Raw genomic sequence first — 25,397 nt, 5'->3', positions numbered from 1 at the left:
TTTTCTGAACATCAGAGCATGTAAACCTTTTCAAGTGGCAACACAAATTAAAAGTATGAACCTGAATATGAAGCATAATATGTCACCTTTAAAAAGAATAATTAGCTAATGTTCGGCAATGTCATAAAATGTATCACCTGTATCAATGAGTATATGACTACGGTTGATTGTTGAAAGCGGCTGATGTGCTAAGATGCGAACAGGCAACGAAACTCAATCACTCGATTAATTGATTAATTGCCACTAAAAATACTTTTTTTATTTTTAGTGGCAAAAAGTTAATGTTCATATAATGTGACATAGATTTAAAAGATCTCGCCGCTTTGTGGAAATGTGTCGTGAGTCCAGGACATACCGTGTCACGGATTTGGATTTCAGTCTGATAATGATCCTTTTCAAGACTTTTGTCCAAAGCGACTTACAATCTTCGAGGCAGGGAGCGATAGGGAATCGAACCCCGACCTTCTATAAGTCAGCGGTGTAACTATATAATATACCAGCTGCTTTGGGGGAATTTTTTGGGGAAACCGTGGACAACAAACAAGGTAATTTATGAGCATGACAGATTATTGATCCGGGACAGATCTCCTATTTGTAAAACTTATTCAGATTACGCTTCTTGTAATTCAGTACGTCCACGTGCTGCCAACTTACTCACTTGAATAATTCCAGTAAATGAAGCCACTTCCTGTTTCCTACTACAAATATATTGGAGAGCTTTTTCCTTGTAACTGTAAACATTTGATATTTTCTCAAATATTAGAACCAGTGGCTTCATCGAAGTCGATCACACGGCATCAGGGAAACAAAACTCAGAGCTTTCTGCAAAAACAACTTCAGGAATAAAGAATAAAACCTGCTTTGTTTTAATATTTAAAGCAACAAGCTGTAAAATCAAAAAAAAATGAGCCACAGGAGAATAAAAAGCTCTGTTAAGCTCATTTACAATTTTTCACATTAAGCATTTCGTCCATTGGTAATATGAAAATATTGATTAGTCAAAAATTAGTCATTTTTCTCACCAGTCATGGATAATGAATGTATATAGTTCTTATAGTTCTTTATGTGTCATTCCACGTTTGAAACTCTGAACTTTACACTCTGGTTGGTGTTGTAGAAAGTTGACGGTGTGTGTGTGTGTGTGTGTGTGTGTGTGTGTGCAGACGATAGCTGCTGTGAGTCAAAAGTAAAAGGCAGTGAGGCGTTCACTGTGTCAGAGAGCAAACACAGGAAACTGCAGAGTTTCTACGCAGCATCTGACTCAGCACTTTTTCTCTCTAAAGAGGGAAACGAACTGGAACGGAAACTGCGGAAGTGTGTGAGACGCCGCTGATGTTTCGTGTGTGCGTGTGCTGATGAAACGTCCTGCGGAACCCATCAAAGACGAACCAGCTTCTCAAGCAACTTTGTTCTGAGCTGTAACGCTGCCGCAGCCGTTCCTCTGCCAGACACATGACTGTTCACTGCACTGCTGCGCCGCTGGGCTTTTTCTTTACTTAGTTTTTTTGCTGAAGTCATCGTCAGTAGTTTTCCAAAAACACATATGAAGTTATTACCGAATGTTTCGCGTGTGTGTGTGTGTGTGTTTGAGAACTTTGCACGTTGAGGGATTTTCTGATGAAAGTTTTTCGTGGGGAATGTTGGCAGGAAGCCACGAGCGCACGTAGCCGCCTGCAAGCTTCTGCAAGCCAACATCTGTTTTGTTTGTTTTTGAAAGAATCTTTTCCCTGAAACGTTCCTGTTCTCAGTCAGGACGCGGGGGGCAGGGGGGGAGGGAAAAGGTCGTGACCTCACATCCCTTCGTCACGCGTGTCTGTCTCAGGGAAAGACAGACCAGACTGCGTCTGAGTTTTCAGCTGCACGTCAACGTGTGACTCACACTCAGACGTATACAGTAATTTCACTTTTTCTCTCTCTCTGCATATACAGACAGATATGACGAGACTGTGCCATGTCCCAGGGCTTGTCGTTTTGGGAATTATTAGGAACAGATTTCCCTGCACGGTGTAGGCGGGGAAAGGCGGCAGCTGCCATGTGAGCCCCACGCAGATGTAAACACATTAATGGAGGAAAAACTAAAGCTCACAAGGAAGTTACCGTATATTCTAGAGAAGCTGTAACTCTACTGACGGAGCACCAAACTGCCGCTTGTGTCTTAATATAAAAGATTTAATCACAAAGATTTCTCTTCACATTACTTTGCATTTCCACTTTCGGATTTTCTTTAAAGCTGCAGCGTGTAATATTTAGAAGAACTTATTCACAGAAATTGAACATATTGTCCATAACTATGTCTTCATATGAGTTAAATATAGTTCCATGAGGTGGACCGACCTCTGTGTGAGTCTCCATGTTTCTACGTCGTGTTGAATATGGTTGTTGAACTAAACGACTAGTCCCCTGTCGGTCGCTCAGTTGGTTGCGGTTTTCAACTTTACCAACAGATGCCGCCAGAAAACTACAAAAAATACACACAGGGGCTTTTGTTTCGTCGCTTGTTTATCCCAGATTAACATTTGACCTGATTTATTTCGTCCTGCTGTCCTTTACAGAAATGAGAAAAAAGGATGATTATCTTTAGTTGTTTGTCCATGACAGAAATAAGAAATATATCAACTGTATGATCAAAAAACATGATAACAGAATTAGAGCTGCAACAGTTAATCGATTAATAATTGACTACTAAATGAATCGCCAACTATTTTGAAAATATAAAAAAAATCAGATGTCAGTTTCTTAAATGTGAATATGTTCTGGTTTCTTTGCTCCTCTGTGACAGTGAACTGAAGATCTTTGGTGTGTGGACAAAACAAAATATCATGTTGGAGTTTAGGGAAACACGATCTTAATTTTTCACAATTTTATGACATTTTGTGAACCAAACAACTAATCGATTAATCGAGAAAACAATCGACAGATTAATCGATAATGAAAATAATCGCAAGTTGCCGCTCTACACGGCATCAACAAAACAGAGAATGAGCATTGTAAGACTTGTGTTCCTGAGTCTTGCTCATGTGAAACATTAACGGACTGAAGTGCTCACGTCTGTTTCCTCTGAGTGTGTGAGCGGACGTTTGCTGTGTGAAGGACGAGGCGTCTGTTCGCTGATGTCACCGCAGAGAGAATCAGTCTGAGTCAGACTCAACTTTCTCCTTTTCAGACCGGAGGCCCAGAGCAAGGCTTGGGAAAAATACGAAAAGAAAAAAAAACCCCAGCCCTCCAAATTCCTGTCATTCCTCGTCTCTGACCTCACACCAAGCAGACAGGTCGTGTCTTTGTCAGGAGGCGTAATGGGATTTTTTGAAGTTGCACAAAGCGGCGGATTGATTTATAGACGTGAACTAATCTTGATTTAAGGCGTCGAGCGTTTCCTGGATCGGAGATGAGATTTGAGTCTCAGACGAAACACAAACCACAGACGATTCAGGGGAAGTGTTGCAATTATTACTGTTCATTTATCCATTCAGGTTGACACATCCAGCGACTCGTTCACTCATTCCTTCGTATGAAGCATTTCACATAACACAGAACTAAAATAATCAAGTCTTTGTACCATTTGTACCATTTTTAGTGAACTTAAAGTACACGATTAAAGCTGTACTCATCAAACTTTTCTTTTTTTTATATCAGCAATGGACCAAATGACGGTTTGAATGTGACAGGTGCAGCTCATATGGCGACAGAGAACCATCTCTGCGTCCAGCAGTTTAATCCTGCAGCTGTTTTCACACAAGTCTTGAAACACTAAACTGAACAAACAGGCGGTAAATGTTCAACCAATCAATGAATCATTCATCAACTCCAACCTGATGCAGGCCGGTGGGATTCAAGCTGACTGACACGTGGCTAAAAAGAGAACTACAATTCAAACAGATGACGGCAACAAATGAAGTAGATCGTATAAAATGTTATAAAACACGAAATTTGAATGCGTGCTGAGATTTGCATACAGGAATCTGCAAATGTGTATTATTCAGAATGTTTAACGCACTTGATGAAATGCAACTAAGTGAGATCAAATATTATCTCACCAGGTAAATGAGGAACAACAAATCTAAGTTTCTGTCTTTTTCTTCGTCTTCTCAGTAATCTGTGACTCCGCCCCATGTCTTCTCCACCTGCTGCTATTGGCCGAGCTGTTCGTCCCGTCGTCCTCTGGCCCCGCCCACAGCTCATCGCTCTGCGGCTTGTTCAGATCAATGACCCCTCGGGTGGAGACGCTGACGCACCTCTCCAAGAAACTCCACGAGCTGGTAGGAATTCACATTCAACAGTTGATTCTTGTTCTTTGTTTATCTTGTATACTTCTTTCAGTTTGTCGCTTTTAGAAAATTTTTATCTCCAAAAGTAACTAGTAAATAATTTCCGGAAAATAAAAATAAGTCATCAAGATCGTGTAATTGGTGCTTAAGCTCAATAACTGCGTAATCAGTTACTTTCTGTCTCTGAGAGTAGATGATCTTGGTGTCATAAACACTGTATGGAAATATATATGCAGTATTATCATATATATAAGTATCTTCTTGTCTTTACTTGGATTTAAATGATTATAACTCAACTTGATAATAAAGTTAATAATGTTACTGCATGGCCTTTTCTTTGTATTATTGTGTTATTATTTAGATACACAGGTGAGTAAAGATGATAAACAATGAAAACTCCTTTTTTCTCTTTTGTTCTAATGTTGTTTAATGGTTTAATAAAATGAAAAAAATCATTTCTCCAACAGTCGGACAATGAAGTCCTGAACTTTGCTGCAGTGGAAAAGAGACTTGATGATCTTCCTCACATGCAGCACACCGCTGCTCACATCCCTTCACTGGAGGTAAAGTTTCTGCATCAAGGAATCACTTCTGATTTTAATCTGCTCTCAATTATTGTGTGAATAAAACTCTCTGGATGCCATTAGCTTCACTGAGCGTCCGTGTTTATCTGACGTCCCCACAGGTGAACGAGTCGCTGTCTCAGCTCCACGTGTTCATTCAGTCCTTCAAGCTGCACGTCGACTGGTTGAAAACAGCAAAAGAAAACTTCAGTTTGCCTTACGAGTCAGCAGAGGGCGCCAGCACTCAGCTGCTGCTGCTGTCCAACCTCCTTAACATGTCCCTGCACCAGGTGGGTGGAGTCATGCGGAGCATCAGTCACCCAGACATTAAAAACATATAGATAATTTTTTTAAATTAAAGATTACAATTTAAAAAATGGAAAGTAAATTAAGGTAAAGTAGGTAAGGAAAAGTGATAAGGTCACATGTAAAGTCTTTAAAATTGCAAAGAATATTGAAGCCAAAATTTGAAAAATTAGTTTCAGTGATGGCAGCCATCTTTGTCATGTACAATAAAACTACATTTTAAAAGGGGTAGGCTTGGCGCTGAGGAACAAAATCTCAAAAAAAAATGCAGAAAGAAATGACAAATAAACCAAATCTTGAATCTATGGATTTAATCATCGTTAGTTATTGATCATGCTGATTGATGGTGATAAAACGAACCACGTGTGCTAATTAGCTCATCATGCAGTTGAAAGAGAATCAAAATTAGGTTCACACAATAAGTTGTTTCCCAAATTGTTTCCTACAATCGATCTTCGGTCCATGTGTTGACTCTTGACTTTGTCTTCAGATGCGTGAGGAGGCTCCTCGCTCTCCGCCTCCCTCCCTCCCTATCGTGTCCACGGCCTTCGACGTCCTCCAGTTCTCCGTGGAGATCTCCGAGCAGCTACAGGTCTTCTGTAACTGGTCCAAACGAGTGTTGCGACACCTCAAAAGACTCTCCCGCTGTCCGAGACATTAGGAGGCTGCCATCATCGGAGAACCGACGATTGATATGTCTTCCCTACAAAACCACTGTTAACTTATATACTATTTAACCAGCATGGACTTTTAGCAATGCTAGCAGCGCTACTCTAGGGATGGGAACGTCTGTCGGTCTGTGTTTGTCAACCACTCAGATCCAGACTGAAACATCTCAACAAATATCGACTGGATTTAGAGATTTGTTGCAGATCGATACAGTACATTATGCTTGGAGGATGCACGTAAACGAGGAGGGTGACGCCTTTTTTATATCAATTTTGAGGTAAACCTGTTTTAATTTATCAGTTTTTATTTCAATGTTTTGTTGAAGGATGACACAAAATCTGGATGGTTAATGTCCCCAGATGATGAATATTGCTGAACGTGGTGATACGCTTGCTCTTCCTCTGGTGCCACCAGGTTAGCTTGTGGTGTTGCGTAAAATATATCTCATTTTGTCACAGACATTTATTATTTGGTAATTTGTCCAAGATCAAAGTCAATTCTGGTCATAAAAACACATTTTCCTCGACACATCTGCAAATAATATAGATGCTCTGAATCATGACGTCATATGGTACGTGAGTTTGTCCGAAAATGACGTCACGCGTAGTTCAAAAGATGCTACAGCTGAAGATTCACCTCAAGTCATTCGTCATCATATAGAATAAATGATGTCATTAAGAAATGGCCATTATAGAAAAAGTAAGCACAGCCTGATTGGGGTATGTACAGGGTGCGTGTGAGGGTTTGTATCAGCCCTGAGAGGCTTTTTTGTGGTTTTAATGATACTGTAGCGCCACCATCAGGTCAAAATTTCAGCTTGTCCTTTTGGTTTATGATTTTGTTTTATCGAAGCTGCACAGCTAACGACATTAAGCTATGCTAATACGCTGAACTACAGTGGTGAGCGTATAGCTAATGTTAGCATTTCGCTCAGTCGCTAGCATGTCTGAAGACTTTTGTAGAGTCTTGTGTTGATTGTGGAAGGTGTATGGCTCACACACGTGTTTTCACCTCTGTGCCAAATTAACATCTATTCAACTAGTTAAATTGCATATTTTACATATATGTGTACGTCACATGATGAAATGTGTTGTACTGATGCACTGAGCTGAGTTGCTGCGCTCGCAGCCACCCGTTACGTTTACTTCCTTTAAAAGACTGTTTACACTCGCAGTGCCTGCAAGGTGTCGATCTACTCATTGGCTTAATTACAAGGAAATGTTGTGGAACTGTTAATATTTTTCTACTGAATCTTTTTATATATATATATATATATTTAGATGCTATTTATGAGCTTTGTTTTTTTTACATTATGTATTTGACAATGTTTAGTGTGAGATGCAGGCATCTTGTTGTTTTCTATGTATTTTTGTTATATTTAATAATATTATTAATAATGTATTGTCATGCTGTAGTGACTGTTACATGACTATTTATAAACATTTTGTTTTTGTACCATATTTTGAATGTTTGAAGTCAATAATAAAAACATTGAAACGGACATGAGACAGCTCCATTCTGGTGTTCAAGTTAATACCATCATAACTTATTCAGAGACAAAAATTGCCAGATTTAATCTTATTGGTTTGAAAGAACTTTGCCAGACTTTTGAAATACAGTTACATGACGGTGGGACAAGTCTAGATATAATAGTGACTACTTAATTTTACGTATGAAATTTGGGAGGCAGATGTATCATGTCCAGAAATGAAAAAAATTATATTGGAGCCCTACCATATAACCAACAGGAAGTTGGCTACCTTTCTAAGTATTATTTTTGGCATTTTAGACCATTTCAAAAGTTTCATGCTTTAACAAACTCCTCTTACAAATTTGGCCCGAGCAACTTCAAATTTGGTATGTGTCATATCAAGACCTATGGGATGAAAAGTTGCTAAAAGCTTGAGTTTTTGCCTTAGGGTGTGGTCGTGATGGTGTGTCAAATTTTGATGTTTCGCCATAAAAAACAAAGTCGTTGTAATCCAAAAAAACAACTTCTCAGGCATATAACGGTCCCGCCCTTAACAAATCTACATGTCAATATTGAACGAACACCATAGCGCCACCTGCTGGGAACAGGAAGTGACATGTTTTTCTTGCAGGTTGACCAGATCCAACCCAAAAATTCTCAGAGAAGCTAAAACTCTTTGATGATGTGATGAACAGAAATCTGTGACTTTTTGTTTAACTGGTGACTTTGTCTGTACAGATGCTCCTCCTCTTGACAAATGTGCCAGTATTGTCAAAACTCCACGTGCTGCTGAAATGCAAACACTCGTAAAGCAGCGAGGTTTAAAAGCGGCCCGAGTGACACTTGAGGGAATGTGCTGGGCCACCGCTGATGCTCCGCTGTGAACTGTAGTAACACACTCGTGTTGACGTGTGGCCACAGACAGATGAACTCACATGCTGACAGAATTTCCCTGTAACTAATGCCAACCTTCAGGGAGAGTCTGAGCCGATCCTGCAGTTACATACGTCAACGGCGGCTAACAGCTGAGAGCGAGATCTGCCCCATGCAGAGGATTGGCTATAAAATGTGAGAAGGGAGAGAGAACGACATGTTCTGACAGATCAACAGCTAAATTATACATATTACATACTTTTCAGTGCTTCAGCTCTTCATGAATTTTTATTAAAAACTATAAAAGATTTGAAATAGATTTTAAATCTGGGTGTGTTTCTGTGAACAACATCTCACCTCTTGTATTTCTTGACATGTGCCACAGCACAGTTCATGTCTGAGCCGTGAAATCCATAATGCTTTCATTGTCAAGACAGATCACGTCCCTTCAAAATAAGATTACTGTGGAATGTGTGTGGAACTGTAGTTTCAAATTTTTTGAGTAATATTCAAGCGATTATCAAGATTAATCTGCATTATTTTTGGAAAGGTATCGGCATATCGGCAAAAGAAAATGCGAATAACGCACATTTCCATCCACGCTGTGGAAAATGTGGTGTTAAAGGTTGCTTGTTAATTTTGAGGACTATGACTTTTTAATCTGCTGCATGCAGTAATGCTGCATTACTGACGGAATTATCGTAATTCTGGGTTTCTTGTGTTATTTGAAATTGTTATATTTCCATATTTTCTAAGATGTGTTGTCAGTTTGGGAACAATAAAGTACACCTACCTGCCTACATGCCTGTCCACCTACATACGTACCATGTCTCTTCTGGATCCAGGCCACAGTGCAGAGGCAGGACGGGGGGGAGGAGTGGAGGTGAGGACACATCAATGTGGGATACGTCTGCGATCTACAATCAAACTCGACTGAGACTGAGACTCACGCGTCTGAGCAGCAGCAGCAGCAGCAGATGAGAATCTGTGGAGGATATTCCACCAAGTGCAGCTGCTGAAATGAGGAGCAGGACATAACTTTACAGATTTCAAGCTGAGGATCTGAACTACAGCTGCACTATGACAGTAAGTCCGAGCTGGTGCAGGGACTCGCTCCCTGCTCCGAGTCCAACATGCTCAGAAATGAAACGGTCAGTTCACCCAGTTTAAAGCATGTTTTGGTTTTATCAGGGCAGGTTCTGCCAGCACCAGGTGAGGAGACACGAAATGTTTTATTTCTCACAACATTTACACTGAAAACACTTTCTGTTCACACTGTTCGCAGTGTTCTCAGTGGATCATTCCACAGTGACAGGGAGATGTCGCTGGAAGCATAAATCTTACATATGGTTATATCACCACTTGGGAAAATTCAAACAAAAATAAATGCAGAACTGACATTGAGATTGTATGTGAGAAAAAAATGTATGTAAACTTACCCTTTAAATTAAGATCGGTCTCATTGCATGAGCAGATATATGGTAAAAAAAAACAGCTTTAGACTAACACAACTTTAATTATCCTTTTCATATTATATAAAAAAATATTTTATTATTATTTATTTATTAACACTAGCAGAGTAATCAATTAGTAAGCCGTTTATTGAAAAGTCTTATGAGCGATGATGTGTTGTAAAACTTAAACTGATCATTTTAGAAAAACAACAATCATTTAATGTCGTAATCTGAGTGGCAGCGGGTAAAAAAAAATGTACAGGGTTTAATTGCAAAAGTTGGTTAAACAGTGTAAATGTAATTAAAAATAATTGCAAAAATGTATAGTTAATAAATATAAAACTTCTTTGCATCTGCTTGTTATATCGAGGCTTTCACAGGTGATTCACTGTACAGTTTTTTTAAACTTGTTTTAGATTCATCTTCTTCAACACTTACATTTTTGATTGTAAATGTCAAAAAATATCAACATTTCTGTTTATCCACAAAGATGATGTCCAGTTATCATGAAATCCGTTGAAACTGTAATCATTTTCAAATGCATGAGGGGTGACTGGAAAATTTAAAAAAAGAAGTTCCTGTGCATCTTAAAAATGGATTCATGCATATTTTCTACATTAAATATTCAGTGATCACACAGCGACATTTTGAAAGTTGAGATGTTTTCAGGATGTGTGTCGGTGCTGACAGGTAACCCTAACCCCCCCCCACTCACTCACACACACACACACACACACACACACACACACACACACCACAGGTCTCTGTCTGTCTTATGTAACCTGGGCGTTCAGCCCGTCGTCCCACAGTGAAGCTGTCGCAGTTGTTCTGTCCGGAATCAAACCGACGGCACCTCCTCTTACTCTCGTTTAAACCCAAACGTTAAACCCTCGCTGAGCCCAGAACCTCCACACGGGTCACCTGCTCTGTTACATCCACACCATTAGCACATCCATCCACTATCTATCGAGCTTTATCCTGTATGGGGACGTTTATCCTGTATTTATTCATTACCTTATCCTTTGCAATTAATGCATGTGTAGTTGTGTATGTATACACATGCGTATATGTAGATATATATTTATATACATAAAACTATTACTAATTTTTTTTTTTACTGCACATCCATACATCACTGTATTTATTAGTCATATTTTTATCCAATCCACTGCACATTTTAGCCATATTGCACTTTTTTATATAATGTATAAAGCTTTTACAGTCTTTTGTATAGTTCTTTTCTATTTTTATTTTATATTTTTTTGCTATATTTTATTATTTACAATAATAAGTGCTGCTGCTGTAACAAGTGGATTTCCCCAGTGTGGGATTGATAAAGTCTTATCTTATCTTATCTTTATCTGAGCTGGAATCAACTGCTTTATAATCATAATTGATAAGTGCAAACCATATAAATGTAAATGTTGGTGATTTGTTGCTCCTACTTTATAAACTACGTTATTAAACATAATAAAAATCATATTAAAAAAACAACTGCATGTTTCTTTTCTCACTATTTTATTCATAATTACCTGATAAAATCATACGGACAGTGTTTTTAAGTACTTCTGCTAAACGTCAATTAAAATCCTACTTAGCACAGTGATGTTAGGATTTTGGCCTTGGGTGTTAAAAGCATTTTTCTCTGACGGACTCAAATAACTCAGGAATTAGAGGACGACACAAACACTGTGAGCAGAGTTCAGTTTCCACTGAGACCACCCACACTAAAAATATATTCACACATAGTGGAGAAGGATTACACATCCAAAATATGGCGTAACTCCGCCACACATGCAACTCACACCGTCAGCGCTGCTGCAACCTGAAGCTGGTTTTAAAATCTTTTATCATTCAATAATCAAAAAGCAGCCAAACATTTGTTCATAAAATAATATGGCCACAATTCTGTCCCTGTTTTTTTCGTGGGACTGTAGGTGTGAATGAACGCCCCGTGGGGGATTCAGCATATCCGTGTCCAGCACATTCACGGCTCTGCGTCGTTGTCTAATGACCTGTAATGAGTCGACCCGTGTATAGACACCAAATCCCAGCCGGGGGGGTGGGGGGGGGGGGGGGCAGCTGTGGTGGAAACATCAATGTTACAACAAAACAAAGATCAGTGTGTGAGAGGCTATTAACAGACATATTTATAATACCCGTGGATCAGTGTTGCCAGGATCCCCTGACAACAACAGTCATCAGGACAACGGTTGTGTTATATACCAAAGAACTGAATGGAGGAACTTTAAACTTTCAGATTTGATTTGTAATCATCTTAAACATCGCAGCAGAAAAGTAGCTTTGGAATACAGATTCGAGTGGTCGAGGTGAACCCCGCCTCTTAGCAAACATATGCTGGGATTAGCTCCAGCCCCCGCCCCGCCACCCTAAAAGGATAAAGTGGTATAATGGATGGATGAAATGGAGATTTCTGGTTCCAATCAAGACATTATTGTTACATAATTACTCAAAAATAACCTCCAGGGAAAAGGTCCAATTGGTCCCGAGCTACTCGTTCTATGAGTTTTTTACTAGGATGCAGACAAGAAAAGTTCCAGACAAGGTCCAGAGCGACATTTACGGAAATTTGCGTCGTCACATACAGCCTCTCCGGAAAAGTTCACGGAAATGGCCGGACTGAAGTGCAAGTCTGAGAGAAACTTTATTCTCAGACCTAAGAATTTGGCCAAAAACTGTAATGTTGCGGATATGATTATAAAGTGACACAGTGGTTATATAACTTTGACACACGATACGCTTACTATCACCTTTTTGTTTCGTCCGTGTGTCCAGGCAGCCACAAAGCTTCTGGACGAAATGTGCCACCTGACGGCTCAGTCTCTGACAGCAATGGACACGTCGGAGCACTTCAAGGTCCTCAAGCTCCTGGGTGAAGGCTCGTATGGCAAAGTCATGCTGGCTGTGCACAGGAAGAGAGGTGAGGGAGGCAGGGAAGGAACTAACACTTGAAAGCCTCTGGACATCAAAATACAACACACAACAATTTCATTTCCTTGCATCCTCCAGGTACGCCGATGGCCCTGAAGTTCTTCCCCCGTGAGTCCACGTCTCTCTTCTCTTTCCTGAGGGAGTACAACCTCTCTCTGTCGTTCTGTACCCACCCGTCCCTCACCAGAGCTCTGGGAATCGCCTACTCCACACCTTCGCACTACGTCTTCGCTCAGCAAGCGGGCCTCTTTGGCGACCTCTACGACGTCATCTTGCCCGAGGTACGCGGCTATTTCAGCAGTGTTGGTGTGAAGTGTTCTTTGGTACAACACATACTGAGGGCATCGGGATTTTTGTGTCCAGGTTTCCCAAGATTTAATGAATCATAAAGTGTAGAGGAACCAATTGTCTTCACACAAGGGAATGATCAAGAGATTCCTTGGACCTGAGGTCTCTGCTAGTCTTGGGCCGGAGAAACAGGGCTTGGCAGAGCTTGTAACCTACGTCTTCCGTTGTATCCCTCGCCACTTCCTCTCCAGGTCGGGGTGGAGGAGGACTGTTGTCAGCGCGTGGTGTCCCAGCTCTGCGGTGCTCTGTCCCATCTGCACTCCCTGGGTTTTGTCCACAGAGACCTCAAACCGGAGAACGTCTTCCTGTGCGACTCCGCCTGCCGCTGGGTCAAACTGGGAGATTTCGGCATGGTCAGTGTCAGTGAGCAAAAAAGAATCTCACAAATCTTTTTTTACAAGATATAATTATAATAACTGAATCTTTTACCCCAGGTGAAGGCCAGGGGCACCAGGGTCCCTGAGGTCTGGTACAGCTCCCCTTATTGCACCCCTGAGGCTGAGGTTGCTCGCGGAAATGAGGACAGCTCGAGCAGCATGAATGACGTTAAGGAGGATGAAGAGGAGCAGAAGAAGACAAGAGTTTGGGTGTCTGTGGAGTCCAGCACAGACAGCTGGGCACTGGGGATCCTGACCTATGCCATGCTAACTGGCAGTCATCCATGGGCGGAAACAGTCGCCGACTGCCGCTCATACCTGAAATATTGGGAATGGTTTGACAGAGTGAAAGGGCGTGAAGATGAACTGGATGTGTGGGCCGAGCCACAAACTGAGAGCGCACAGGACGCCATTGATTTACATGGGCCGGACCGAGGAAAGAAAGACAGCCCTCCTGTTGCTCCCCAGTTTGCCTGTTTCACTCCGCTGGCATGTTCCTTATTCCTGTCGCTCCTCGACCCGAGACCCCTGCTTCGTGGGCAACCGGAGGACGCCCCGAGTTTCCTCGGAGGGGACTGGATGATGGAGAAGGAGAGGGCGAGGCTGGAGGAGGAGAGGAAGAAGAGCAGAGGGAAGGGAGCAATCAGAAACGTGAAAGAGATGGAGGGGAGAGGAGAGCGATAAGGCTTATGCCAAATTTTGTTTTTACTGTGGCAAAAAACATTGTGTCTGTAAGAACACTGTAATCTAAAGCTTACACTGAACTTTTAAAATCATTTATCAAGCAACTTAAACCTTCTATGGTTCGACTTCTTAATGGTGCGTTCACATTAAGCCACGTTTCACATCGTGTTACTGGCAGAAGTTTGGCCACAGGATCACTTGTTTACTTGCGTGAGAAATTTTATTGATATAGAATATTCGCTGTAGTACTGTAATAATTAGCAGCAGCTGCATTATCAGAGATTGTTTGTGTTTAGAAGTTCTGTAATGCCATCGTGTCCTTGGAAAAGACTCCCTCCTTAGCACATTGCATCTATTTTTGGGTCCACACTTTTGTAAGTATAATATGTCATAGTAGTAGGCTGTGAACTGCTAATAGACTGCAGCCATAAACATGTCCGGTTTAACAACGAGCAGTGAGTTCCCTGACTCGGATTCAAAAGATTAAAAAAAGATTAAAAAAGAGTTTTTAAAAAAATTAAGAAATGCAAATGCAAATGCTAATATTTTACAAGCAGCTTTTAGCTAAGGATTTTATGTTTTAGCATCATTGTGTGCTGCCGCTTCACAGTTGTACATAACTACACATCTGTTTCTTATATATCACATTAATTCATTAAATTATGATTTAATGATGAAAATAAAATATATTTCATCAAGTGTACTATGTAAAATACTTGTTACAGACGCATACAGTTTATAAAATACAATATAAATACAATAAAATTGCTGTTTTAGTAAAAGGCTCCTTTTTAATAAGTTTCATTATACAATAATGATGTTATAAGTGTAAATTTAAGAAAACCCTCAGTGATCTGCAAATAAATTGATTTAAAGTGAGCTCACCTTAAAAAGTCCTGGCATGCTTGGCCTATATCTTAATAATATCCTTGTAAAATTATATTCAAAGTCAGTAGATCAGCACACACACACACACACACACACACACACACACACAGTGTGAGGGCCATCTGGGCAGCCTCCCCAGATGTTTTCAGAAATAGATCCACGGTCTTAAATTTGACACCTTTCAGCACCGTGTCTGTGCCGCGGCCCCTGGCGCTGACCCCTCGGCCTTTGCCGTCCAGCCAAGTCACATACTGAACACATTGTGTAATGCACAGACAATCAGCAGGATGCCAACATCAGAGGCGGACTTCAGCACAGACACATGGATGATTAACTGACACAGCCCGCACACATTTACCCCTGAATGCACTATTGCATGTGTGCTGCAGCGGAGACTGCTGTAATGTGACCCCAGCTGCAAGAATACGACCATGACTTCATGCAACTTCATGATCTCTAGCCTCCGCATCTTGGTACGCTGGCTAACTAGCTAAACTCTCCAGATCATGAACGTCTGGAGGTTTTTTTTCCCACGTTGAAAAGCCACTTTCCAGAAACGATTTGATCTCTGAAAAGGGAAAGTCAGCAGCGACAGGAGGCTGAGGTCAGAGGAAGAGCCGCAGAATGTTGAACCGCCGCCGAGTCTAATAAAAACTGGAGAAGGCGTAAATAACAAGCCAAGGTGAAAACAACAACAAAGGAACTGCTGCCGGATAAAACCTACTCAGTCTATCCAAGGATGTAAAAGCTATTCATACCCACAGATCCAAATAAAAATAGACATATGACAACTGAAACACGAACCCGACAGGTCTTTATTTCCTCGAATTTTTTTTCTCAGAACTGTCATGAAGTGCAGCTGAAACTAAGAACAAGAAAACCTCGTTGAAAGGTACAACATACTAACAACATACTAAAAATAGCATGTTGTTTTGGACGAGTTAAAGACGTCTCATGCGAAGCATTGGCGACAATTCCAGATGGTTCCAAAGAAAAGCTCGGGGAAGTGGCTGTGACTGTAAACCCAATGTATGAACACATGTATATATAAAACAAATTCTGGGATTAAATTAATTAGAAATAGAAATGTTCTTACGGAGATGATGGACAGGACACTAACGCAGGATTTACACATTCATGTACATCTACACAAACCTATTACTAACAAGTATTCACACATACTTACCCACTGCCCATGAGCCCTGCTGACATACTGTACATCATCCCGTCGAAGTGTCGTTCAGGTTTCACCAAACACTTCAAAGTGACCACGAGTGACTCTAACCTTCGACCTTTGAACACAACAGTGCCTAAATCATTCTAACAACCATGGATGTTAGAATGTACACCCGCCCCTGGTTTCAGCAAATAACTGTTTCCTTAGTAAGGCCGAGTTGAAATAAAGACATCAGCTGTGGAGAGGAACGACCGCGAGTTATCTCCCAAACCCGCCTGAGCCAAACTCCATGAATTAGCAAGCTTGTTTTTGGGAGACAGTTTCATTATCGTATCACAAGTCCAAGAGGACTGGCCGATGTCCTGCAAACTATTCCGATCCAAACTGCGACTCCTGACATTTCACCTGATATGTTGCATTAACGCTATGTCTCCGGTATGCCGGCGCTGTGTAACAGTGTCTGTGAGTGAGTGTGTATATTTGTCTAGTCTAAGTATGTGTAAGAAAGTGAGAAAAGAACGGCTAGTGAAGACATGAAAACACCTCATAAATCAAACACAAAAAAGGTGTATTATACAGTTACATATTTGGCAAAATATTGCAACGTATAGTGACTAGTATTCTTACAACTAACCTGCGGTCAATAAACATGTGTGCACAAAATATTATATTTTTTGCCCTCATTCCGAAACATTCCCCAACGCCTTTCCAAAGGTAGAACTGAAGTCTACATTATTCTGAACCGGTGATTGGCCACGTGCGCAGAGGTTAGCGAGTAGGAAGGTTTCTGTCATTATGTTATTATAACCAGTTCATAATTATTGCCAAAACTTTGAAAGTGAGATTTAAGTTATATTAATTAGGATAACCCTTGAAGTTCCTGCTGTTTAGGTCAATGACGTTGAATTAATGGTGTTTGGTACAGTTAGTGGCCTAACTGAGGCCAGTTTATAACGTCATGACCATGAACTTGAGTATATTTGTTTAAACGTGCTTTGATTGGCTGCCGTCTGCGCTGCCTATTGAGAAGTTGAGCTTTTCTGAACTTCCACTGTCCGCGATGTAAAGCAAACAGAACCACAATACATGACCAGCGCACGCGTGTGAGCTCCGTCACATTTATATGGAAACATCCAACTAGTTACAGCACCAGGGATTCGCTGACTCAGTTGTTTTCTTTAAATCATTTTAATTTATGGTTTCATCCATGGAATATTTGTTGAAATATTTCATTGGACCAAAGGTGATATTTTCATCTGCAGAACCTTTCCACCACTGTCGCCCTTAAAAAACACGCCAATACTGTTAACCAGGCTTGAAATGAACTCTTGAGTTCTTCTTCTTGATTCTCTATTTGGATCTGAAGGAGGCAAACACGTGACCTGTAATGGGTATATGTTGTTTTCTGACCACGACACCGTCCCTCACACCGGCCTGGATCCGTCTCACCACAGCCTTGAGCCAAATAAAAGATTTACTTGTCTGTTTAGTTTATGAAGTGCTGATGTACGGAGCCTGGAAAGTGATGCGAAGCTAAGATTAGACTATGTGACCTACAAGTCGGCGGGGAGTGTGTTGGCCAACTCGTCTGGAGTGGACAGAGAGAATGACTGTGATTAAACCACAATCCTTCATTTCGCAGCCATGATGTTTATCTTTAAATATATAAATACTCAAATAATAAGTGAGCATAAAGTATAACATTTTTTAGGAATGTTGGTTGTGTAGTTCTCGGAATATCAGTGTCGCCATACTGCTTTTTGGTTCAAACTGTTTATGCACTGATCTACCACACAAAATCATACTTACAAAGAGTTTAAGACTTCAGACCGGTGACCGGACACGTTAACGTGGAGCTTAGACAAATACCGAAATGATAAAATGGCCTGAGACGCAAGGGGGTGACAAGAAAATCAGAGGAAGATGAATCGTGTTCCTGCTGACGCTCAGCGGCGGCCAGTGGTCTGTCCGTCCAGCTGTCAGCCGCTCTCTTTTCCTGACTGTCAGCAGAGCTAAAAGCTACCGCTCGATGCCGTCATGCCCTGACCTCACGCAATAACTCTCACGACCAACTGTGACTGCCTCCCCTACAGCTTCTTGCACTGTGTGACGGTGGGATCGCTTACCATTCACATTAGGGAAGGAAGTATAAACACAGTTTAACAGAAATACTGGTCCCAGAGTGGATGTTCAACCCTTTTTCACACTGTGACACACCTGTCACCTGCCCACCCCGTTACCCAGAAACACCAAAGCTACACGTTATTTCTATGTGGTGTATGGTTTACACACAGCACGGCGCGGCAAACGACACTAGCTATGCTAGCTAGCTCCTAGCCACAATGCATGCGTGCTGAGTACGTGTGTGCTGCGTTTTCATGGGATGCGACAGATCCATTTGCACAGCAGCTAGCTGGATTGTTTGATTTCTTTGGGGGAGGGTTGTTGGTTCTACAGGGTAACTTTGTTCAGTTGTGCCTCTGTGTTGTGTCGCTTTCACTCCGCTTCACAACACCTGTCGGCAACGCCATGTTTAGAACATGAAGGGAAGGGAGGGGTGGTCGACCGGGCGTTTGTTTGGATCAGAGATGCTGGTGCGACATCGAATGGCTGTGAACGATCGCATATATTAACTTTAGTTTAAGGTATGAAAAGCATCATCACTGTGCTGCAGTGTCAGCCTTAACATCAGAGAATGAGACTTGTGACTGGAAAATCGCAGCAATTTACAACAAGCTGCCGTTACTCACCACTGGACGCTGAGTGTCAAAGGCCAGCTCAGCACCTCCTCCCCACATCGGACTCTTGTCTGGTGGCCAGTGCCTCAGTGACCCGGTTACACAACACTGGTGTTTTGGACGCGTTGTCATAAACCTTTATGTAATATTTGGTTTTGGGAAGAAAGACGCATAAGTGGATTAACACAGCATCATTTTGGCCCCACCCTCAAGATTGTTATTAAAGTCTAGCAGCTATTTGTGATATTGTATAAGTGCTCAAAGTATTTTCATGGAAAGGAAGAAGCCATCACGTCCTTTGAAAGGATTTATTGCCTCTCTCTCATTAAATTGGTCATAAATCAAAAAGTGTTAGTCCAGTGATTTTACAGCCAGAGTGGAATGAGTGAGACATGGGAGACGTTTTTCCTTTTTATATTTTAGGCCCAGCAATATGAGAAATGTAAACAAAACACACATATTATATCAATCAGCCCTAAAATCTTAATGCCAGTTAGTGATTTGATCACAGCAAACCTTTAAATTCTACGCAGACAAAATGAATTCACAGTCAGTTCACATGTCACAGTCCAGTAAACGTAATTCACAATCAGCCAAAGCCTTAAAATTAACATATCATCTGCTGCCATTCGACCAGATCAGGTGACAATCATCATCTCATGTTGTTGTTCCCCCGTCTTCAGCCCTGAGACTGTGTGGTGAACGTGGGTTCAGTTAAAGATCATTTCTGTTTTCACTTTACAGTCTGAAATAAACAATATGACTTGGGTTTATTTCTATAGGTTGAATGTTGCTCAGGAATGAATTGAAAAGGATCAGATCAACTTTTTGGGGGGAAATTTAAACAAAATAAAACATGTTGATTAACTTCAAAGGTGCTAGCCAGAGCCAGGCTAATTGCTAATTGCTAAGCTATGCTAAACACCCTCCAGATAGATTTGAAATGCACAGACACGAGTGGGGTATTGATCTACTCGTCTCACTTGCAGCAAGAAAGCGAAGAAGTACATTCCCCCAAAATGTCGTACTAATCCTTTTAAATTCCAAATATTTTCCTCAGACTGACCAGATCTTCTGTCAGTCAGTACAGTTTGAGACTCATGAGGCACCGGAATCTGTGTTTACATCACATATTACTGCATCGTCTATCAAGATCAACTCTCATTTCCATAAAACATTCAGCATTTAGTGGTGATTCCAACCCTGTGGTTGTTTCACAAACATTGAAAAAGCAGGTAAATTGAATACATGTGCACTTCCTGTATCGATCACACTCCTCCCAGTGATTAATCTGTTAATATACTGACTTCAGTGACCATCATATTCTAACAAGATGGCAGGTTAACATGCGTGTGGCAGAATCTTAGAGAGGTGCGGCAACAGAATATTCTCAACATCCATCATTAAATCTAGCGTTGCAACAAAACAGACTTAAGAGAGTAAACATTTTAAATTAATATGCCAGGGAGGAATGTTAATGTGCCCTGTGTGTGTTTCTATGAACGTATCTTTGTCTCTACAATAAGTCATCCCACTTTGGAGTGAGCTTGTAAATTTAATTTACGATTAAACGTGAAAATTAATCTACACGATAAATTTTCATAGCCAATAAAGAAGAAAAAAAACAATGTGAGGGTTCACGTCTGAAAATCAACCCACATTCTCATCATGTAATTTAGACCAACAGTAGCCTTTTTAACGTACAGAAATTTTCTGTACATTTACATTAGACTGACGAGTTTCCTGCTGCTTGTTCGACTCTGAAATTCACAGTGTGAGTTTGGGAACCAGCGGCTCATTCACTCCCTGGTTCAATCTGAAAATGTTGCTTTTCTTAGTGGAAAAACTCCTGCAAAAGTGTCTCAATCTTTTCCTAATTGGGGATTCATACTGAAAAAAAAAATTGTCATTAATCAGCAAACACCTCAGTAGAAATAAGAAGGTTGATATACAAAGAAATAAAATGTAAGTGCCAATTGTAGAATGTCAATGAACTCGTCAAAATGGCCCATAGCACTTGATTCAAAGTAGGTCACAGAGCTGGAGTAGTCTGCAAGGGCCTGCAGGGGGAGCTGTTGCCGTGACCAAAAAAAAGCTTTCCAGGTGAAAGCTAAAGAGCGCCATCTACTGGGGACGTGATGCGCACATGTAACGAGAGGAACAGCTGCTACTCAGGACGTCACACATGACGTAGCCCTTACATATGATTGGAAATGGCTCATATCATGTAATGGCTTTGACACAGTTAATACTTCATATCCTGTCTGAAACAGCTACGACTCTTCCTCTGTGGCGTTTCACTGCCTCGGCTCTGGGAATCGGGGTGTGGGAGTTTTACTCTCGGGTGTGATGATGCACGGGAAGCGACGGACAACAGATGCAGGTGAGATGGAAAATCGCAAGCGACGTCACCGACGACCAATCAGAACTGGATCCAGTTCGTTGCACTCTGTGGTCGAGACGGAGGCGGAACAGAGCTGAAAAAATAAACGGGTTGTTGTTATGTTTTTTCTTAAATCAACACATTCTGATGACATCATAATCAGTTATTAAAAATGACAATTCCAGTGTTTTCAATTTTTTTTACTTCCTTGTAAAAAGTTAATAAATACTTTACTGGAAATTACCAACAATTTTAGAAACAACTGTATGCTGGGAAAATGATTGACAGTAATTATAATTGTAATTTGTAAGTAATTGTGTAAATAATATAATGTAAGTTATTGGATAAAGCACTTTATATATATATATACACATTTAAAATCGGTTTTACGCTAACCTTAATAAATATACAAATTATAACAAGAATACAAAAAAATGCACCAAAGTATACCAGTGTCAGCAGAATTGTTTATATGGATTATATAATAATGTGGTGTATAGTGTATAATACACACTCAAATTGACAACACAAATTTCCCTAAAAAAAATTAAATTACTTGGTACGTATATTTAAATTATATAGCCATAAGTATACGGACACATCCATGTAACCTTCAATCGGCATTTGAAGAATCCATTTTAACTTTTTTACCACGCTAATTTACCCATTCATTGAAATTGAAATTTTGAAATTGTATTTTAAATTTCTCGCTGGACCTCACCGCAGTTACTGGCAAAATGGGGGCAAACTCCCTGCAGCCATGTTCCAAAACCTCACGTAAAAATCTTCCGTAAATAAAATATGTGGGTGTCCGCAAACTTCTGGCCAGGTAGTGTATGAGTCGTCTACCTTGCAGGAGCAGAGAAGTCTCCCCAAAGATCTGAACTGGGGTTTGACTGAACCACTGTGTTGGAGTTGCTGCTGTCCAGCTCCAACAGGAAGCCTGACAGAAGAGAGAGAAACAACAGAGCTCATTAAAAGCGGCTCACAAACTGACACACATTCAGCTGAAGCTGAAGACATTCAAGGGCGTTTAATTCACACAGCGACAAGATAAATAGGTCACAACTGATGGTTACAGCTGCAACGGGTGAGATTCTTATGAGAATTTACTAAATTTGTTCACAGGATTCAGGCCTGGTGCAGCGTGAACGTACAGTAGGCGCATGTAGTCCGGATTTACCTGTTGCTGTGCCTCCCGTCTGGGGGATTATGTTGTGATTGGATGGGCCTGATTGAGGGGGAGGGGCTATCTTGCCTCCAGGTGGTGGTGGGAGGAGTCCAAAGCCACCTGCGCTCTGTGGGCGGGGCTTATCCCTCTTTTTACCTTGCTGGAGATGGAGACAAGAAAAAAGTTAAAGCTAATTGTAAAAAAATTGAATTTGTTGTGCATAACTATATGTTCATATATGTATGATCCAGGATGTTTTGTCGTCAACTTTGAATGAGTTAAATATAGTTACGTGAGGTGGCCCCAGTCGCTCAGTTGGCTGCTGTTTGCAACTTTACCACCAGATGCCGCCAGAAAATAACAAAAATGACACACTGGGGCTTTATGCTAACTAGAACAACATGAACAGATTTTTTTTATAGTAGCTAGACGGAACAAGCTGGCACAGCTATAGAAATACAACTATTCGCAGTCTAATGCAATTATAAAACCACCGATTAAAATACTATTGCTTTTTTGCAGTCGTCTGTTTATTAAGAAAACATTTTGCGGAATGGAGGTCGAGCTTGATGATTTTATGTTTGTTCAAAGTGTCTCTCACCCCGATGTTGAGCGTGATGGTCTGTCCCTCTTTAAAGCCCAAGTCCAGTTTAGGTCCTGAATCCCCGAGCTGGGCACTTTTACTGATTTCATCCTCCTGTTTCACCCATCTGCAGGGAGTGGGACACACACACAAGTATTTATTACAGGAGCCCAATATAATCAAGGAGATTTCTGGTTTGTTACTCAGATCAACAAGTGGTCAGTGCATGGTGTCCCAGAAACCTCCTATCTAGAATAATGTCGTCATCTCAGACATTGTGGCTGTCTCCATAGAAACGCTCTGTCTCTGTCTCAGTACATTTAGGACAAAGGGCAACCAACCCTGCAACTAGACCAAACCTTCTGACAGTCAGGACAGAAATTTCCCCCCACAGTTAAAAAAGGACAAGACAGTTTTAACAGTTTGAACCGAGGACCAACAGAACGCTGCTCACTTGAAATGGTCCTGCAAAGCCACGTTGAAATCAAATGAGTCACCTCGGTCGCCGAAGCCAACTCCGATGAAAGCGCTGCGACCTGCGGACGAGAGATGAACAGGATATACCTTCTTTTTTTTTTAAGGGGGAATTGGGGTTTTCAAACTGGCAAAGTTCGTAAACGGTCGAGAGCTTTGTTGACCTCACCGCTTTCATCCTGTATCCGCAGGACAAAGTATCTGCTGGAGTCGCTGACCGTCTCCACTGTGACGCCAGGATACTCGTTGACTGGTGCCTGGGCAAACAGCTCACCTGCGGCACCACAGGGCAGGTAAAGGAAAATTAGAGACAATCAGTGCATTTACATGCAGTTTAAAAAACTGGTTAAGGCAATACCGAAACCCCCCGATTTCTCAAACCGGGGGCATGAAACCTTAACCGGGGTAAACTCCATGCATGCTCCGTCGGTTATACTGCCCCTCCCCACTCGCAGGAAGCAACGACGCCAAAAAACAACAGCAGCAACGCAAAGCTTTACCTTTAAACCCGAGTACGTCGCCACGGCGAGTAACGTTACTGAGGCGTAGAGAATGTACGAAATGTACAGCGATGAAGAGTCGTCCATGTTCTCTTCCGCTTTCCAAGTTGTTGTGATTTTGACAAAAAGTATTCCGATAAAAAATAAACCACCTATTGCAGATTTAAGTTTAATGAACAATCAGGCCATACCTGAGATTTTGTCCTCTAGTTTGATGAAAGCCACTTTGCCCTTGGCTGTGATCCTCAGTCGACCCGACCAGTCGGGAGCATCCAGCTTCCAGTCAGCAGCCCTGCGGAGAAGGAGGAGTCAAAGCTTCATTATCAATTAAGATGCTGATGATTTTCTCGATCTTTTGCTTTGTGTACAAGTTCTTCTAATCCCAAAGTTGCGTCCTTTAATTTGCTTGTTTTGTGGAGCCAGCAGTCCCTAACGCAAACTGTAATTGCCCATTTTGACTATTTAATCATATAAAACAAAGCAAAGCAACAAATCCTCATAACCAAAATAGGACAAGTAAACGCAGCACGAAAATTTTGCTTCGCTAATCGCTACCGCTTGGGCTTCACTCTCCGGACCGGGTGACTATGTCCATTTTTATATACAGTCTACGAGTTTCAACTGTATCCTTGATATGCATAATTTTACCAATTTTTGTCCTCTGATTTTTACGGAAGAATATAAGGGCCAGGTATAAGAAGAAAAGAAATGAGGGGGAAGATCGCAACTTTACAACTTGGTTAGCAGCTAGCGTTGTTGTTTGGTGCTGATGAAAAGTGCATCCGGGTCACAACTTTTGACGTTATTCTCGATCTAATATTTCAACTTTATTCTCGACATTGCGTAAAATGTATTTATTTATCATTTTTTGCTCTCATGTCTGGCCCCAATACTCTTCTGTCGGTTTCCCTCTGAACACTCCCACAGGTCAGGTCGAGACCCTGGAGGTCCATACGCGCAGCCTCAGGTGCGCTCGTCGGGACCCGCCCACCGCAGCGTGGGGCGGAGACTTGTGTTCTGAAAGGCGGAGCCCTCCGGAGCTCACAGCAGACGACGGGGCGGTCGTCAAGTGTCGCCGCTCAGGTCCAGTTGGTCCGAGCCGCCTCGACCCGTGACCCGCCTCGCCTCGACCCGCCTCGCCCCGACCCCGTCTCACCGCCGACACCGGGTGAAGTGAGACAGCTGCTCCCGTAGTCACGTCCACGGTGACTCGCCGGTTGGTACCACGCGTGGAACCAGCTGAGCGCGGCGCGGTGGGAGTGAGACGCCCGCAGCGAGCGACACCGAAACACCGGTTACGACGACGACGACAACAACAACAACAACAACAGCCACGTTTAACGACGCCGACCGACCGACCGACCGACCGACCGACGGGTCTCTCCCTCACCTGTACGCGCGGTTCGACGCACGCGGTGGGATGCGGTAAACGTTGACATCGGGTTTGACGCACAGGATGGACTCGTACTCGCCCTCGGCCGCCATCTTGACTCGACGGTTGTTGTGGTTGTGAGCGTGACT

At 41.7% G+C, this 25,397-nt stretch overlaps 3 protein-coding genes and 1 long non-coding RNA gene across 5 annotated transcripts in view; 2 read left to right on the top strand and 2 right to left on the bottom strand.

Annotated features, from left to right (window-relative positions):
• LOC118292268 overlaps window positions 1–7,304 on the top strand; it is an 8,509-nt gene extending 1,205 nt beyond the window's left edge. The window contains exons 2-6 of one of the 2 annotated variants that reach the window (XM_035621062.2): window positions 3,634–3,845; window positions 4,090–4,256; window positions 4,733–4,828; window positions 4,951–5,118; window positions 5,625–7,304. In XM_035621062.2, the coding sequence (XP_035476955.1) occupies window positions 4,203–4,256; window positions 4,733–4,828; window positions 4,951–5,118; window positions 5,625–5,795 (489 nt within the window). In that variant the 5' untranslated portion in view covers window positions 3,634–3,845; window positions 4,090–4,202 and the 3' untranslated portion in view covers window positions 5,796–7,304. The remainder of the gene's footprint in view (window positions 1–3,633; window positions 3,846–4,089; window positions 4,257–4,732; window positions 4,829–4,950; window positions 5,119–5,624) is intronic. The other variant, XM_035621060.2, reaches the window with a different exon arrangement.
• Window positions 7,305–9,035: 1,731 nt separating this feature from the next.
• si:ch211-171h4.3 (serine/threonine-protein kinase SBK2) lies at window positions 9,036–14,685 on the top strand. The gene is made up of 5 exons (XM_035621051.2): window positions 9,036–9,233; window positions 12,398–12,542; window positions 12,632–12,834; window positions 13,093–13,254; window positions 13,336–14,685. The coding sequence occupies exons 1-5, from the start codon at window positions 9,228–9,230 to the stop codon at window positions 13,960–13,962; spliced, it is 1,143 nt and encodes a 380-aa protein (XP_035476944.1). The 5' UTR covers window positions 9,036–9,227; the 3' UTR covers window positions 13,963–14,685.
• LOC118292278 lies at window positions 12,830–15,098 on the bottom strand. Its single transcript, XR_004786865.2, has 3 exons — window positions 14,848–15,098; window positions 13,331–13,881; window positions 12,830–13,236 (listed from the first exon to the last, which is right to left on the bottom strand). It is a non-coding gene; the product is annotated as an uncharacterized LOC118292278 (long non-coding RNA).
• Window positions 15,099–19,059: 3,961 nt separating this feature from the next.
• Window positions 19,060–25,397, bottom strand: necap1 (NECAP endocytosis associated 1). The gene is made up of 8 exons (XM_035621059.2): window positions 25,267–25,397; window positions 24,068–24,168; window positions 23,546–23,650; window positions 23,357–23,438; window positions 22,921–23,029; window positions 22,332–22,479; window positions 21,998–22,091; window positions 19,060–21,242 (listed from the first exon to the last, which is right to left on the bottom strand). Exons 1-8 carry the CDS (start codon window positions 25,359–25,361, stop codon window positions 21,188–21,190), a joined length of 789 nt encoding a protein of 262 aa, XP_035476952.1. The 5' UTR covers window positions 25,362–25,397; the 3' UTR covers window positions 19,060–21,187.

This window comes from Scophthalmus maximus, chromosome 22 (assembly GCF_022379125.1).
Source record: "Scophthalmus maximus strain ysfricsl-2021 chromosome 22, ASM2237912v1, whole genome shotgun sequence".
NCBI classification, from domain to species: Eukaryota; Metazoa; Chordata; class Actinopteri; order Pleuronectiformes; family Scophthalmidae; genus Scophthalmus; species Scophthalmus maximus.
Note: the sequence above shows the minus strand (reverse complement) of the source record. Positions and strands in the feature narration are given on the sequence as shown.

Excerpts from the sequence above, each read along its gene's own strand:
- necap1 (XM_035621059.2), bottom strand. The coding sequence starts at position 25,361 with ATGGCGGCCGAGGGCGAGTACGAGTCCATCCTGTGCGTCAAACCCGAT. Across the intron at positions 22,480-22,920 it reads CCATCACGCTCAACATCGGG|CAAGGTAAAAAGAGGGATAA; the intron begins GTGAGAGACACT and ends CTCCATCTCCAG. Across the intron at positions 21,243-21,997 it reads GACTTCTCTGCTCCTGCAAG|CTCTGTTCCGCCTCCGTCTC; the intron begins GTAGACGACTCA and ends TTATTTTTTCAG.
- si:ch211-171h4.3 (XM_035621051.2), top strand. Across the intron at positions 12,543-12,631 it reads GGCTGTGCACAGGAAGAGAG|GTACGCCGATGGCCCTGAAG; the intron begins GTGAGGGAGGCA and ends TGCATCCTCCAG. Across the intron at positions 12,835-13,092 it reads ACGACGTCATCTTGCCCGAG|GTCGGGGTGGAGGAGGACTG; the intron begins GTACGCGGCTAT and ends CTTCCTCTCCAG.